General features: G+C 38.5%; 1 protein-coding gene across 5 annotated transcripts in view; it reads right to left on the minus strand.

The window, feature by feature from the left end:
* The window catches only part of ccpg1 (cell cycle progression 1), a 9,014-nt gene extending 568 nt beyond the window's left edge, over window positions 1-8,446 (minus strand). Inside the window, exons 1-10 of one of the 5 annotated variants that reach the window (XM_016662217.1) lie at window positions 8,355-8,446; window positions 7,809-7,889; window positions 6,830-6,947; window positions 5,985-6,070; window positions 5,723-5,912; window positions 4,234-4,548; window positions 4,022-4,137; window positions 3,004-3,123; window positions 1,138-2,432; window positions 1,013-1,064 (exon numbers count right to left, since the gene is read on the minus strand). In XM_016662217.1, the coding sequence (XP_016517703.1) occupies window positions 1,034-1,064; window positions 1,138-2,432; window positions 3,004-3,123; window positions 4,022-4,137; window positions 4,234-4,548; window positions 5,723-5,912; window positions 5,985-6,070; window positions 6,830-6,947; window positions 7,809-7,868 (2,331 nt within the window). In that variant the 5' untranslated portion in view covers window positions 7,869-7,889; window positions 8,355-8,446 and the 3' untranslated portion in view covers window positions 1,013-1,033. Of the gene's footprint in view, window positions 1-1,012; window positions 1,065-1,137; window positions 2,433-3,003; window positions 3,124-4,021; window positions 4,138-4,233; window positions 4,549-5,722; window positions 5,931-5,984; window positions 6,071-6,829; window positions 6,948-7,808; window positions 7,890-8,354 lie in introns of all 5 variants that reach the window. The other 4 variants (XM_016662216.1, XM_007574852.2, XM_016662215.1 and 1 more) reach the window with 4 other exon arrangements.
* Between the last annotated feature and the right edge of the window lie 6,147 nt (window positions 8,447-14,593).

Below are 14,593 nucleotides of genomic sequence, written 5' to 3' on the forward strand. Positions count from 1 at the left end.
TATATCCATTTCCCATAGTGGGGTCGGGACATATACAAAGTAGTATAAAATTATGAGGTGGAGGGAAATTTCTTATAAATTCAAATCTGAAAAGAGTGGTGTGCATTGGTATTCAAATCCCGCTACTCTCAATAAAATCATCTTCAGCCGCCATCTAAATAAAAAATAATTTAATCTCAGTATAAATCCAGATGCTCTATGAAGGTCTCAGAGGTCTGTTAGAGAACAAACAGCAAAATGAAGACAAAAATACAAAACATGGCCCTCCATCTAAACCAGGCATGACCAGAGTGCAAACTTCAATTCAAGAACGATCCAAAAGTGGCCGTGCTTCATTAAGAAATGGTTACAAAGTAAACAGTTTGTCTTTTAATAACCAAGCTTTTCGCATTTTCTTTAGTTTCATAGGAACAATCTCATCCATTCAATGACTTTTAACTCAACTTCTCCTGAACACAGCTAATTAATCTAAAACCTGATCATTTGTTTACGTTTCCCAGTTGTTTCTGTGTTTTTTACCATTTTTATTCAATTACTTAACTTGCCTTTCAGTTTCTTTTTTTAATTTCGCTCTTTCTTTTGTGCACAATGTGAATAAAAGGACTTCTGATTCTGATTCAGCTAAGCAAAGTCAATGGCTTCAACTAACTCACTCTCTGGTTACCTAGCAACTCACTCATTCTTTGGTTACCTAGCAACAACCTGTTGGGTAACTCGCATTGCAGCATTCTACATTTTTTTCCACTGTGTCTCTCATAACTGCTTAAAAATAATTTTAAAAAAAAATCAATTGCGAGGAGTGAAACAGGAAACAGGAAAGATCACCTCACCAGTTTGGCAGCATTTTAGGTATTTAAAACAAACAAAACTAATCAATAGTTATTAATACAAATTGATATGAAACTCTTATACCATTACACATTTTTCAGCCACATCCTCCTGCCCTAATTAGATGGAGGCAGTAGACATAACTTTAATGTTTTCTTCCCTGGAATCAGATTTTATTCCTTACATTATTTTAAATTAAAGTCTCTCATTGCAGGAGTTCCTCAGATGTTGCATGCCTGCAAAACAAGCCGGTCTTAGCTTTGAGCACACCATCATTTGGGAGGATATTTCAGTCTGCAGGGGACCTACCGCGGACCGTAGCTCCTGGCGTAGCCTTCTCCGAAGAAGTGCCTGTAGATATAGTCATCAAGGTCTCCGAACACATCGCCGTCCAGGCGGCGGTATTCACGCATGTCGCTCAGGTAGCTCTCCACTCTGCCTACGAAGTCTGTGAAGAGCATGCGGTCGTGGATGAAGAGTCCGTTGTGAAAGAAGTCGTTGATGAACGTCCTGAGTTCGTTCCAGTGGTAGAAGTGGTCGACCTCCTGCTGCAGGTAGCTCTGCAGCAGGAGGTCGAACTCTTCGGCTCGGATCGGCTCGGTGGCTTTGTTGAAGAGGCTCATGGACTCCAGGTAGGCGCAGTCGAAGACGCCGGTGCAGCCCTTCATGCTGCTCTTGTGGCTGCGCTCGTCCTCGTCCTGGACAACCTTCCCGGCTGATTTCCGTGTGTTGCACTGGTTCTGGAAGGAGTCGGGTGTGCGTCTGGGTTTCTGCGCTCTGTGCTGCCAGGACTCCTCTGTGTTTGCTCTGTCACATTTCTTGCTGTAAAATCCCTGGGCTTTGTTGATGAACGTCGAGGCTGAATCCTTAAAGTGTCTGAAAGTTGATTTGACGGAGTCAGAGAATTTCCTCAGGTTTTCCTTCACGGCCTCCTTGGCTTTCTTAATCTGCTCCTTATGGTGGTGGACGAACTCCTTGGTGGAGTTTTTCACAGCATCGAACGTCTCCTTCATCTTCCCGGCCATTCCCTGTTTAGCTCTCCTCACTTTGGATTCTCGGTCTCCTTTGACCTTCTCCGCCTTGGTTTCCACGTACAGCCTCTCCCACAGGTCGGAGCGCTGCTGCTCGAAGCTCAGCCTCTTCTCCAGATCCAGCAGACGTTTCTCCAAACCTCCTGCTTCTGAAGCACTCTGCCTGTCAGATTCAGAAACGTGACTCCTCAGAGCGGCCAGCTCCCTCCTCAGCTCCTCCGTGACCTTCCTCTCTTTCTCCAGCTTCTTCCTCAGCATGTGAGCTTCAGCCGTCATGTCTTCCCTCTGAAGGTGGAAGTTTCTGATGGTCTGCTGCTCCCCCTCCAGCTGCTCTTTCAGCCTCTGGTTTTCAGACAGCAGAGAATCGGCTCCAGCTCCCCTCGCCTCCAGATCTCTGATTTGGGAGCGCAGGTCTCTCAACTCGTCCTGCAGGACAGACAGAGACTTTTCCTTACGTGCCATGGAGTTTCTCAGCTGGACGTTTTCATCTGAGAGACTCTGTTGCAGAGAAATGATTTCAATCCTCTCCTCCTCGGTCTGTTTCAGCATCCGCTCCAGGTTATCTCTCTGAACCTTGATGAGAAAATACACATATTTACAGCTTGTCTAATACTTAACATCTAACTTTAGTTTTTTTTTTTTTTTTTACATATTTGTGAAACTGTCACTATGTTCTGACAAAGATAATCTGTGAAAAACAATCAGCTTCCTCTGCCTTCTCCTAGTGCTAACTAAGAACAACCATGCAGAGACAGGAGGCGGGTCTTAGCGCTGTCAATCACTCTGCTCTCTGCTCTGCTACAGCTAGCACAGCCTGTCATGAATGCTCAGGCTAGTTAGCAGAGCCTCCAATGACGGAGGATAAACTGTTTTTTTCCTGTAGCAGAGAGTTGTTTCTCCATCATTAGTGCATTTAGCAATGAGTACATGAGGATGATTGACAGCGATCAGACACTTCTCCTGGCTGTTTTTGGTTGGGGGCGGTGGAGGAGATTGAGTTTTTCACAGATTATCTGTCTCATATTATACTGTTGAAACATGGTGACATTTTTAACAAATAAGCATAAAAAACATTTTTTTAATAAAAGTTAATTGCACCTTTAAAGTTTGGGTTACATGTCTGAACAGGGACAACTGGATTTACCTGGATGTGAACTTGATTTGCTTTGAGCTCCTGGTTTTCTTCCTTTGCTTTTTCAATCACTCCTGAGAGGAAATTAATAACCTGCTGCTCATCAAGGTCATCTGGACCAAAGTCGCTCCTCTGGGTGAAATAAAAGTCTTTTCAGTTCATACAATCAAAGCAGTATTTTGAAATGATCCTGTTTTTAATTTGGACTTTATGCTTACAGGACCTCAATCAACAATGAATTTGTGTCAAATCTGAAAAAAGTAATTCTAGTGTGAAGGCGACAGCACCACAGTGCTCCAAGTTGTTTCCTTGATGCTTTTAAAGGGGACTTGTTATTCAAAATTCATATTTTGCACATTTTCTTACTTCCATTTGGGTCTCAGCTGCTTCTAAAATAGCGCTGTTTTCTGGTAATAAGTTTACCTTTTTTTGGTGTCTGGAAAACAAGGCATTTCAAAAACCTCCCAAATGTTAAGTCACAATTGACAGGCACTGCGCTGTTACCTAGCAACCCCAGCTGAGCCTCAGCCCCATTGCCTAGCAACCCAAATGAAACTCGATCATGTTTGGTTTTACTGCTGTATGCGCTGTGCTGCAGCTTCTGGAAAAGACAAGTTTTTTGTTGTTGACAAACCATTCAGAAATGATGTTTGTACAATGTTCAAATAAAAAAAGACTAAAATAAAACAATAAGTGACAAATCTAGTGACTTTTTTTCTGTGTTTGCTGGAAGGTTTTAGTGAGATGGTTTTATACTGCGTGACAAAAAGCTGCACCGTTTTAAAGAATAGGAAAATTCAATTGCTTAGGCATTGTTTAACCAAAGGGGCCAGCACTGACATGGTTTTAGGCAAAAATAATAAAGAACTAAACAAATTTACAAGAAAATATCAAAAGTTGTACAGAAACATAAAGCTGGAACCCTAAATAACCTACCTAGACATTTTATCAGCATGTGAAAGTTGATTTAAGGGGTTAGTTACACTCTAAGCTTCCTGTTCCCTCAGCGGTGATGTGTGTATTAACGAACCTGCTTTGTTAAATGCTCATCTCTGATACGTTGCTCAAGTAGACCCCTCACCTCCGGGTGTTCAATCCCTCTGGTTGTCTCCACAGTTTTCTGCCTTTCCTGAATCTGGACCGTGCCTCGAGGAGAGATTGGTAAAACGGATCGTTTACACATCACAACAAAGGTCTGTAACTGCAGGTCTGCACATGTTGAAGTATGGAATCTGGCGTTACCATAGAAGTGTCCAAAGCCCATGCTGACGGCGATGATGAGGGCGACCAGGATGCATCTGTTGAGGACGTTCCCGCCTCGGCTTTGCTCTTGGTCCTCGTTAGCAGCGTTCGGTCTCCCCTCCACCCAATCAGGCTGCTGCTCTTCCTCACTGGACTGCGACTCTGGCAGCACCTCCTCGTCCTCCTCTGGATCAGTCACAACGCTCGTGGTATTTTTCCTAACCCTTCGTCTTCGTACCAGCGGAGTGGAGCTTCGTCCGACCTCATCGTCGCTGCTGCTTGAGTTTGTCACCGCTGGCTGCTGCGCTGGGAAAGCTGCATTTCACATCAAACAGATAATGACAAAGAAGAAAAGACACCAACGCACATGACCCCAAAATTTGGGGTCATAAACTTCAGATTAAAAAAAAATATATGAAGTTTTTTTTAAATCACACAGGCTTCAGAGAAATAAAAAACATCTAAGAAGTTCACATTTAACCTGTTATTGCATAATATCAGCTAGCAATATTTTCTGACATCCTATTTTTGTGGGATAATGTAAACCCATTCCAGGCTTTTAAAAGGTAAAATTATCCATGGAGCAACAGGTCATAATGAGTTAGCAGAAAAACACCAAAGAGTAGTTATATGTAGTACTTACACGTCAGTAAAAATTAGAAAAAGTTCAAAGTATCAATTAGGGGTAGGCATTTATTGTAATGTTTGTTATTTATTGTGACAATTTCTTGATGATAATAATTTTTGATTTATCTGTGTCTCAATACATTTCAATTAGTGATGCTAAAAAAAATAACCTTAAATAATTGGAAATTAGATTTTTTTTTACCATTTTCTCTGCTGTTTGTTCCACAGGAGCATCAATAAATATCAGTACATTTTAAAAAATGATAAAATACAGTTCCTGTGAGCAACTGTTTGAGGTTCACAGCCATACAGTTGAATAATAAATAATTTTCCATCATCATTTTTGTCGTCATTACGACAGTTCATATCGTCTCATCTAATATCAGCAGGAAAGTGAATAAAGATAAGAGATAACAAGAGGAGATCACTTTAGGGAAAAGATATAACAATTTTTAAGAAAGTTTATTGGATTTTCTGGTCTGTCTTCAGGGTTAAAAATGATAAAGACACAAATAGTCACACTCATGCCTAAGATCTGCTCATGCAATCAAACACTAAAACTACCAGCCCACATCTCTCAGGCTTTTCAAAGGCACCCAGTGTTAGTTTGGTATGCTGCTAAACAAGGTTAGCATCACGTTACATTCATTTTGATTTAAATCAGGAAACGAGCCACTACCAGGGAGCCGACTCCTCAGGCGGTGACTCAAGTTCACCAGAGTTTGTTGAAGTTTCCAGCGACTCAACAACAAACCTGCTCCAGAAGAGGAACATTTGGTGTTTGAATCGTTGCTGTCGACTGTTGAGGAGGGATTTAAATTATTTTCCTGAAGAAAACAATGAGGTGTGCAGTGAGTCTTACCCGTCTCTGCAGCAGTGAAGGCGTAATGACTGCTGCTGGAGGTGCCGAGGTAATTCTCCTCAGTGCTGGCTGCCTCCTCCTCTTCCTTCTCCTCTGCGTGCTCGTCCTCCTTCAGGTCCCTCAGAGTCACAATGTCAGAGTGATCACTGGAGGAGAAGACCTGCTCTCTGACTGGAGAACCACCTCCAGCCTGCAGACAGACATGAAACTATAATTCTGAATTATTCTGATATTTTCTGGGTATAAGTTCAGCTCCTCTCACCTCAGAACCGCACAGTGTCTCATCTACAGCCCGTTCTCCCAGTGTGTCGTCAAGAGAATCAGCAGGTGTATCTTCAACACACAGAGCTGGTAAAAATGTAAAAAGAAGAAAGTTCAGTATGATTAGAACAAGCCTTGGAAAATAAAATCTGAATCAGCTTTATTAGCCAAGCTTGTGCACAGCAACTTGTGCGAAGAAACTTTGGCAATTAAACAAAAATTTATTTAACCAAAATACAATGCTTAGATATAACTTCACAATTAACTAAATTTAAATACAAGATAAATATAGATGTCCATTTTATATGCATAATAAAAAAAACATATAAACACAACACAAATAAAGCTAAAAAAAGAAACTAAAAAATGTTGTTTAAAACTGAAAACGGGAGGCAAAAGTTAAAGTTACATCAGACAAAAAATTTTACAAGGTAAATTCTCATGATTTAATAGTTCAATTGCATGGTTCATAATATATTAAGAATTCATGTTTACTCAACTACATTGGCAAATTCAGAATTAAATTTAGCAAAAAGAGATGCAAAATAAAAAACGTTTTTGCGCATCGTTTATATTCTATATAAACTGGTAATTAGTAAAATGCTCATTTTAGAGACAATCCACCAATTAATAGTAAATAAAAAGGACACCATCACTCTGATATCACCTGCTGTTGTCTCACTACAGCAGGTGATATCACTGAAGGCCGGGGATTAACATGAAAACAGCAGATTTATTGCCTCAACAGTTTCTGTCACCCTGTTAAAAGTATTTCTGCTTTTTATTATTTATAACCATTGAAACCAGCACTGCTATCTAAAGGACAGCATTTAGTCAGATTTTTACCAGCAGATACTGAGGTTTGTGATTCCAGCAGCTGTGGTTCTTCCAAAGTGGGCCGCTCCACCAGCTCAGCTCCATATTCGCCCGCAGCCTCCGATCCCAGTGTCTCTATATCTGAGCCCTGCAAAAGCACATCAGAAATACTGAAAAACTGGAAATGATGAAGGAATAGCATAGTTCATACTTTGTATGTGTACAGTTATAATAATGCCTGAACCAATTTTAACTGTAAATGTAGAAAAAAAAAGACAAGACCAGGAAATTTTAAACTCGATTATCCCCAACAGGTGACCAGATGGTCAGAAAACACTGAATTCTTTTATAAATCTTTAAAACTGTCTTTGTTGATCAGTATCTATGTTTCCTTCAGACTGTGAGATAACAGTAGAGAGCAAGACTTAGAGCAGAAAATAGGAAGGCTAAGCAGAGGACAGCAAAGATGCCCTGCTTTCTCTTTTTAATATTTCTCTCCTTGGAACATGACAACTTCTGAAATGTTGGGAATCTTTGGGAAATCTCATATTTAAACTAAGAATCTATATAAAGTAATACACAAGGGGTTTACTCTTTTCTAAAGCTAACTAAGCTAACCATACTAATTTCAAATATAAGACACTAAAACCAGTTTAAAATGTTAACTCCATAATTATGTTGACTTGTTTCAAAATATTAGTAAAACCCTGTTTTACAGTGAATGTTTTCAAATACACGTACACACCCTATAGTTGTGTGGTAGCACACAACTATTAATGAAAACTCATAGCAGGTAGGTTAAAACAAAAATATTTGTAATACTGTTTTTTTACACACATGCACACACACACACACACATATATATATATGTTGGTTCTTGATGTGAGATCAGAGGTCAGAGCAGTCTTCGATACATCGTCCACAAGAATCTGATTTGTGCCTCTCTAATTGAGACTGAGCAACCATATGATGCATGTTACTAAATACTATTTTTATAACAAGAGCATACCTCATTACTGATAATGGTCCAGCCACAGGAGGACTCAGTGTCACTTGATGTTTCTGACATGTTTGTCAGCAACAACCAAGGCTGTAACGAACAAATAAAGGGTAAGCTTTCTGAAAAAGATGCTACTGGAATAGAAAACATTAATAAGCATTTTATTTTAGCATCTAAATAAATTACAACCACACGGGTGAAACTGCGGCCTCATGCGGCGTTGGGCGGCATTACATCTACAAGATTATGCGAAGCTACGCAGCCAGACAACAAAAACAACCATAAAAATCTCAGATATCCGCAGCTAGTTCTGGAGCTAGTAACTACAGGATCCATTACTGCTGCCTCTTAACACAAAATAACGACATTCAACTGATTATTTTCCATTGCTTAAGTCATTTAACATATTTATTATTAAAGTCACCCCCCAAAACACAAACACAACATGCAATTACTGCGATGCGGACAACGCCCATTGCTTTTTAAATGTGATTCATCCTAGCCTGCTTCTGCATGTAAAGATGCATGTAAAGAAATAAAATTTGCTTGATTTACCTGTGTTTTGTGCGCAGCGACTACACAGCTGTTTGCAAGCTGCTCCACAGTTGTTGCAATATTGCCAAAACCCGAGTTATCCGTTAACGGCTCACTGCGGAGCCGACATTATTGGGAAATGTAGTTTTTGAGTCGAATTACTGGAGAGGTACATTGTGGTTCTTGAAACCTACAGAACTACATTTCCCTTGAGGCAGCGCGGCGGCCAAACTGGCTCAACGAGGACGCTGCAAGCCAATAGCAAGCAAATTTTGCGGCGGCGAAAAAAACATAAACAAGGAAGCGTGACGAAAAAGGCTGCTTACGTCGTTTAATATGAGCTCTAGACAGAAAAACAGCACCTTTCCTGAGCTTCAGAGACCAAGTTATAATTATTCCACAGTTTAAGATACGCCCAAAAACACAAACAACTTAAACTACACGAACAGCTAGCTAATTGGGGTAATTTAGCATGTGAATGTGCTAAATTAGTATTTTATATTTCTCCATACCGAATAATTACAGGCATACATTTAGTTTGTCATTAAAATTACCCTAAAATGAAGACTCGTCAAACTTACGTCCAGTAGTGATTTGTTAAACTAAATGTAGGTCCACTGTGAAAATAGAAGCTGGGTAAATATGTAAGGATTTTTCAAAGCCAAAACCAAATAAAAAAGCTGATTCTTGATTACATCACAACTAGAATCGAGCTGCATTTATAATCCTAATGATAAATAACTTCTCACAAAGCTGCAAAACCTAAACTTTACATGTCTGAGTGTAGTTTTCTAATCTATAGGTAACATCACTGGTTGATGAAAGACATAATATATGAAACAAGCAGCAATAGCTCAAGATCTTTATTTATGTAATTGATTTGACCTATCCAGTCTATCCTGGTTCTTCTCTGTGATATTATGTTCAAATTGTGCTAAAATCCTTGCAATGTTCTCAAAATATGACTAAAGTAAGCAACTTTAATGAAGGGATTTCATTAATAACATGCAGGTAAAGAAAAAAAAGATACAAATGAATGTACTCCAGTTTATGCTTTAGATCACATGTGTCAAACTTGAAGCCTGTGGGCCAAATCTGGTCCGCTGTAGTTTTTATGTGGCCCTCTAAGTTCTAGACTGAATACTACATGTGCTTAAATAATATTTTATCAATCAAATCAATGCAATTTTTGTCTGTTTACTGCCAAATTATATCAATTAATCCCTCCAGTTTCTTGCAAGTTATCATGAAAATTCACGCAAAATCAATTATTCCCCACACTTTTTTGCACTAATATATAATTGGGAGATTAAGGCAGATTTTTCTTGAAAATTGTCAAAAACTGTCTTACTTGTACTAAACAGCTGTCTTTGCCTTAATTAATGCCACGATCTACAAAATCAGTAATAACATGTCACATTTACCATCATAAATAAGCACAAATATCACAAATATTTCCAAATTAGTACCACAAACTGTAAATTTGAATTTCATTGCAAAAAAAAAATCACAAAACAACTGTGAAATCCTGGAGGGGGACTGAAATTATATTCAATTTTATTATATAATTTTAAGAATTCATTGATATTTTAACAGTTTGTTAACAGGTTTCTATCAATACATTCTGGTACAACCGGCCCTTTAAGAGCATTCATGATCTTGATTTGGCCCAAAACAAAAATGAGTCTGATGCTCCTGCTTTACATGACGTCACCCTGGACACGTTTGTGCTGTATGTGAGAGCAGAAACTTTATCTTGATTAAATAACTAAATAGCTAAACTAGTAGAAAAAAAAATGTTTATGACATTTTACTCTACAGGTGACAAATTATATCTAAAAGGAGTTTGATAGATTTTCTTTAGAAATAATGCCTATTTATTTTAAATGTAGCTCAAATCACCAGGTTTCGTACTATTAACCTGCAGTTCCAGTAGATGTCAGTAAATGTTAGCTTCATGCTCACAGGTCAGGACCACTCTGGGCAAATGTTTTTTTCCAGAAGCAGGCCATAAATGTAATGTTTTCTTTTCTATTGGTAAAGAAAACTAAAACAGGAAGTGAAATGATCAGCTCTGGATTTCATTCAAGCATCATTCACTTCTCTCACTTGGACTGTCTGTGGCAAAAATGTAGCTGTACAACCAAGAAGGCACAGATCTGCTCGTGTTTCACCAGAGATGTCAGTAACGCATTACTTTGTACTGACGCGTTACTGACGTCGGACCACTTTTTTTCAGTAACGAGTAACTATTTCAAATCCAGTAATCAGATTAAAGTTACTTAGCCAAATCACTGTGCATTACTATTTTCTTTTGTAATGTAATTTTATTTCTTCTATGCGTCGAGTGAGAGCATTGGCAGCCAAAGTCTAAACAAAAACTTCAAATGCCTTTGGAAGCTTGAAGAACGACAGATTGAGACCTCAATAGATTAGGTGATTTAAACTTTCTGCATAGTCATAAGTATCAACTGTGCAGAACCTCTTTTTATTCAGTACCTGATATCTTTCTATTGTTTTCTGCAGTAACAATTTATTTAAATAAAAGTGTTATAAATGCAAAGTGTCTAAATATAGAACTGTTTTCATCATGGCTAAGAAGAAGTAAATTTAAATTCAGGCTTAAAAAAATTGTCATTTAAGGCTTAAAGTAAATATTCTAGCATCCTTTCTCATCACTTTCTTTCAAAAGTATTTTTCAGTGTCTGTGTGCTCCCAAATTATATTAAAGTACATTTTACTGTGATCACTGTTAGATAAGTCATGATGATTGTTTGTGATGTTTTATTCATTTTAAAACCATGTTTCTTTTTGTTGTGTGAAAAACAAACATTTTTCCCTGAAATAAAAACAGTCTACCAAGCAAAATCTTAGCAGTTTAAGTGTAGAAAACAATTCTTATTAAAGATTATTAAAACAATCTAAAAACATAAAAGAGCTAAGCCAATTTAAAAACAAAGTAAAGAAACACACCTCAGAGATTTTTGTAATTTTATTTAAACTGAGAATCAGATTTTTTCATAAGGCAATTGTCTAAAATTTTCTTTCTAAACAATTTTGAAAAAAAAATCTTGTAATTTTATGACAAATACATAACAAAACAATAACAGAAAATATCAAATAACATACTAATTACAAAAAGATACATTCAATTTCAAAGCTTGAGACCTGTGTTTTTGAGGGGAAGCGGCTGTGGATCCCCCTGAGTCAGACTGTAAATGACCCACAGCGCTCCACGGCTCAGAAAAGGGAGAAAACAGAGAGCGCGTCACGTCCACTCCGTGCTTTATCCCTTCAAATTCACATAATCGGACAGGAACATCATTCCAACATAACACCTTTAACAAGAAAGAGCAGCAAACCTTCTGCACTGAAACAAACAAAACAAGAAGATACAACAAACAAATGAGGTAGCACTTGTTCACCTGCATGAGATTTAAAGACCCAACTGTGAACCAGGTTTAATGACAGCTGGACTTATTTCAGCCTTGTTTTTAAAAAAGCAGGATGTAATCTTTATCACTGCATATCACTTTCTTACAAATATGTAAGGTTAAAAAAGAAATAAAAAAAGCTGTTGTCAGATTCTAGATTGGGTCTTTAAGTCACAAATACATGAAATACAAAGACACTGAAGTTACAACTGAAACAATCTGTCTCTGTTTATCTTAGTGGAAGAACAACAGCACCTTATCCTGATATCAAAACATTACTTAGGTGGAAATAAATCCAGTCTCCAGGTTGCTCTCTTATAGAAAAAACATCATAAAGATATAAACTGAGCATTAAAACACTGATAATATCATTTGACACAAAGATAGGATGTGTATAAACTGAATTTGGGCCAATGTGCAGCGGTGAGGATTAGGAAATAAATCTTTGGTTCGTATTGTTTGCCTTTCAAAAGAAATTGAAACTGATTGTGTCACTTCTCATCTCATATGATTGAATCCTCTGCAGAGTCCTCTGATTAACGCCACAGAAGCATGGCAACGTTTGAGCACCCACTACGTCTACAAACAAAACTCCAATTACATTTTGTGACTCTCAAAAGAGATGCATTATCAAAATATAGACAATAAATCTGAATATAATGACACATTTGTTCTTTTTTTATTTAATAAAGTATTCTCTAAACTATTCTGTAAAGGAGACAATTAGTAGGTGCACATCTACATGCACCTGCACTGCTGCAACACAGACCACTAATCAATATAATATAACATATTTATCTCTTAATATCACCTACATCTGTTTGCAGCAGCTTATGAGGAACTCTGCAGAAGGAAAATTTGGTCAGCGTGCATAATCTTGATTATTAGAAGTCACTCCATGAAGCTGGACACTTCCTCAGAGTTTCAACCCACAACCTCCAGGACTCTTTGTCGCGGGCCAAGGCCACCAATGTGCAAGGCTTTGTTTGAGGAGCAGCGCCTCAACTGATCCCTGAAGCCACTTTGGTCTCCTTTGATTATTTCTCTGTCCTCCAAAGATCAGCTGAGAGGCCAGAATAAGCTCAAATAAATCAGCAAACAACTCTTTGGGTATTAGCGTCACGGTCACCGCTGCATATTCACCTTTAACATAAACTACGTGGCAGACAAGTGCTAATCTTCACCTACGCTAGCAGAGAAAAAACAAACTACAAAGTAACTACAAGGTGTACTCCTCTGAAGTACATTATCTTCTAAGAAAAATAGATTCTTTAGAGGTAAAACATTTTATGGTGTTCATTCTTCACTTCAATCTCTGATTAAACACTTTCCACCGCTTCCACTACAATCATTCTTCATGTGTCGCATCCTCACATGGAGCGGCTCCCTCACCCGGACCCGGGACGCCGCCCACATTAAGGCCAATTATAAAGCTTTTCTGTTCAGATGTGCCACTGCAAGCACTTCTGGTGTGAATGTTTGCACAAATCAAGTGAACACTGGCGCTTGTAAAAACAGACACTGCAAAAGGGGAGGGGACTCTATCTAACGTCTGAGCGGCGTGCTCACAACGTCAGAGGTACATTCAATACATTTTCAGCTTTTTCTCTGAAGGTAATAAAACATTAAAACAGCTTAGTACTGAGAAGATACCCTGTCAGTTCGCCATGTAATAATACCACATGGCTTTTCAAACGTACTAAACCTTGTTCCCTGAGTTTAGGAAAAGAGGACGACAATAAAAACAACTCTTAAAACGAGGTAGTATAAAACGCGAGTAGCAAGGGCAACTGCACCGACATACAGAACAAAAGCTGACATTCATTATTTCTCTCATACCATTACTCAATAATGGACAAAAAAATGAACACAAATATTATTAATACTGGCTCAGTACCTCAGCAACACCTGAGGGGTTAAATAACAAAGTGGGTGTGAGGTTTAAAGCCTTCATTCCACACAGCTGGTGGAGCGAGAGGAGGAAGCTACAGCGCCCTTACCATCCGCCAAATCAAACAACGCAAAAGAAAAGGGATGACAAACGGAGGGAACAGTCATCAGGAAGTATAGCAAGAGATGCAGCTGAAACAGCTCACCATGCAACAAAAGTAGTTATTAAATATTTAGTGAAAGGTTTGCCCTGAGGGTAACCGAGGTAGATAATCCGCAAAAAGGACTCACATTTCCCTTCTGCTCCAGTGATAAACTCTCATAAATAATCTCAGAAATGCCTTTTTTGACATTTCAGACAATCTTTTAACATTCATGGTGGGTGAGATTTTTTGTTTCAAAATATACAAAAAAAAAAGAAAAAAAGAGACATTCACAGATAGAAAAAGTTAAACAAAATCACTTTCATACTGTCTTTGTTGGTTCCTATTCATTGGAAGAAGCAACAAATTGATACAATGCTTCTCTGTGCTTCTTTACTATGTTTTCTCAAACTTAACTCTCTCACACATTCAAACCTTGTGATAATTTCAGCATCCGTTTTAAGTCAGTGTTTGATAAATTGATTCTAGAACAGTGCAAAGGTAACAAAATCTACCTATAATCAGAAAGTTGTTTGTTTAGTTTCTGGATGTGTACTTTTGCTATGTGTCGTGCTGGACGATATTCAAGCATTTCGGATCAAATAGTGACCCTCGGCACGTGACGTCACTCTCTTCGAAACCCCGCCCACTCCGCCATGACGGACGTCAAAACAACCAATGCTCTCCAGTAAAACCTGTCAAAAACACATGTGCTACCCTAATATCGCTTCTATTTAATTGATTTCGCAGTAAAAACTTGTCACATGGTGCTGCGCGGTCGGCTGCACAAGCA

This window comes from Poecilia formosa, unplaced genomic scaffold, assembly GCF_000485575.1.
Source record: "Poecilia formosa unplaced genomic scaffold, Poecilia_formosa-5.1.2 Scaffold363, whole genome shotgun sequence".
NCBI classification, from domain to species: domain Eukaryota; kingdom Metazoa; phylum Chordata; class Actinopteri; order Cyprinodontiformes; family Poeciliidae; genus Poecilia; species Poecilia formosa.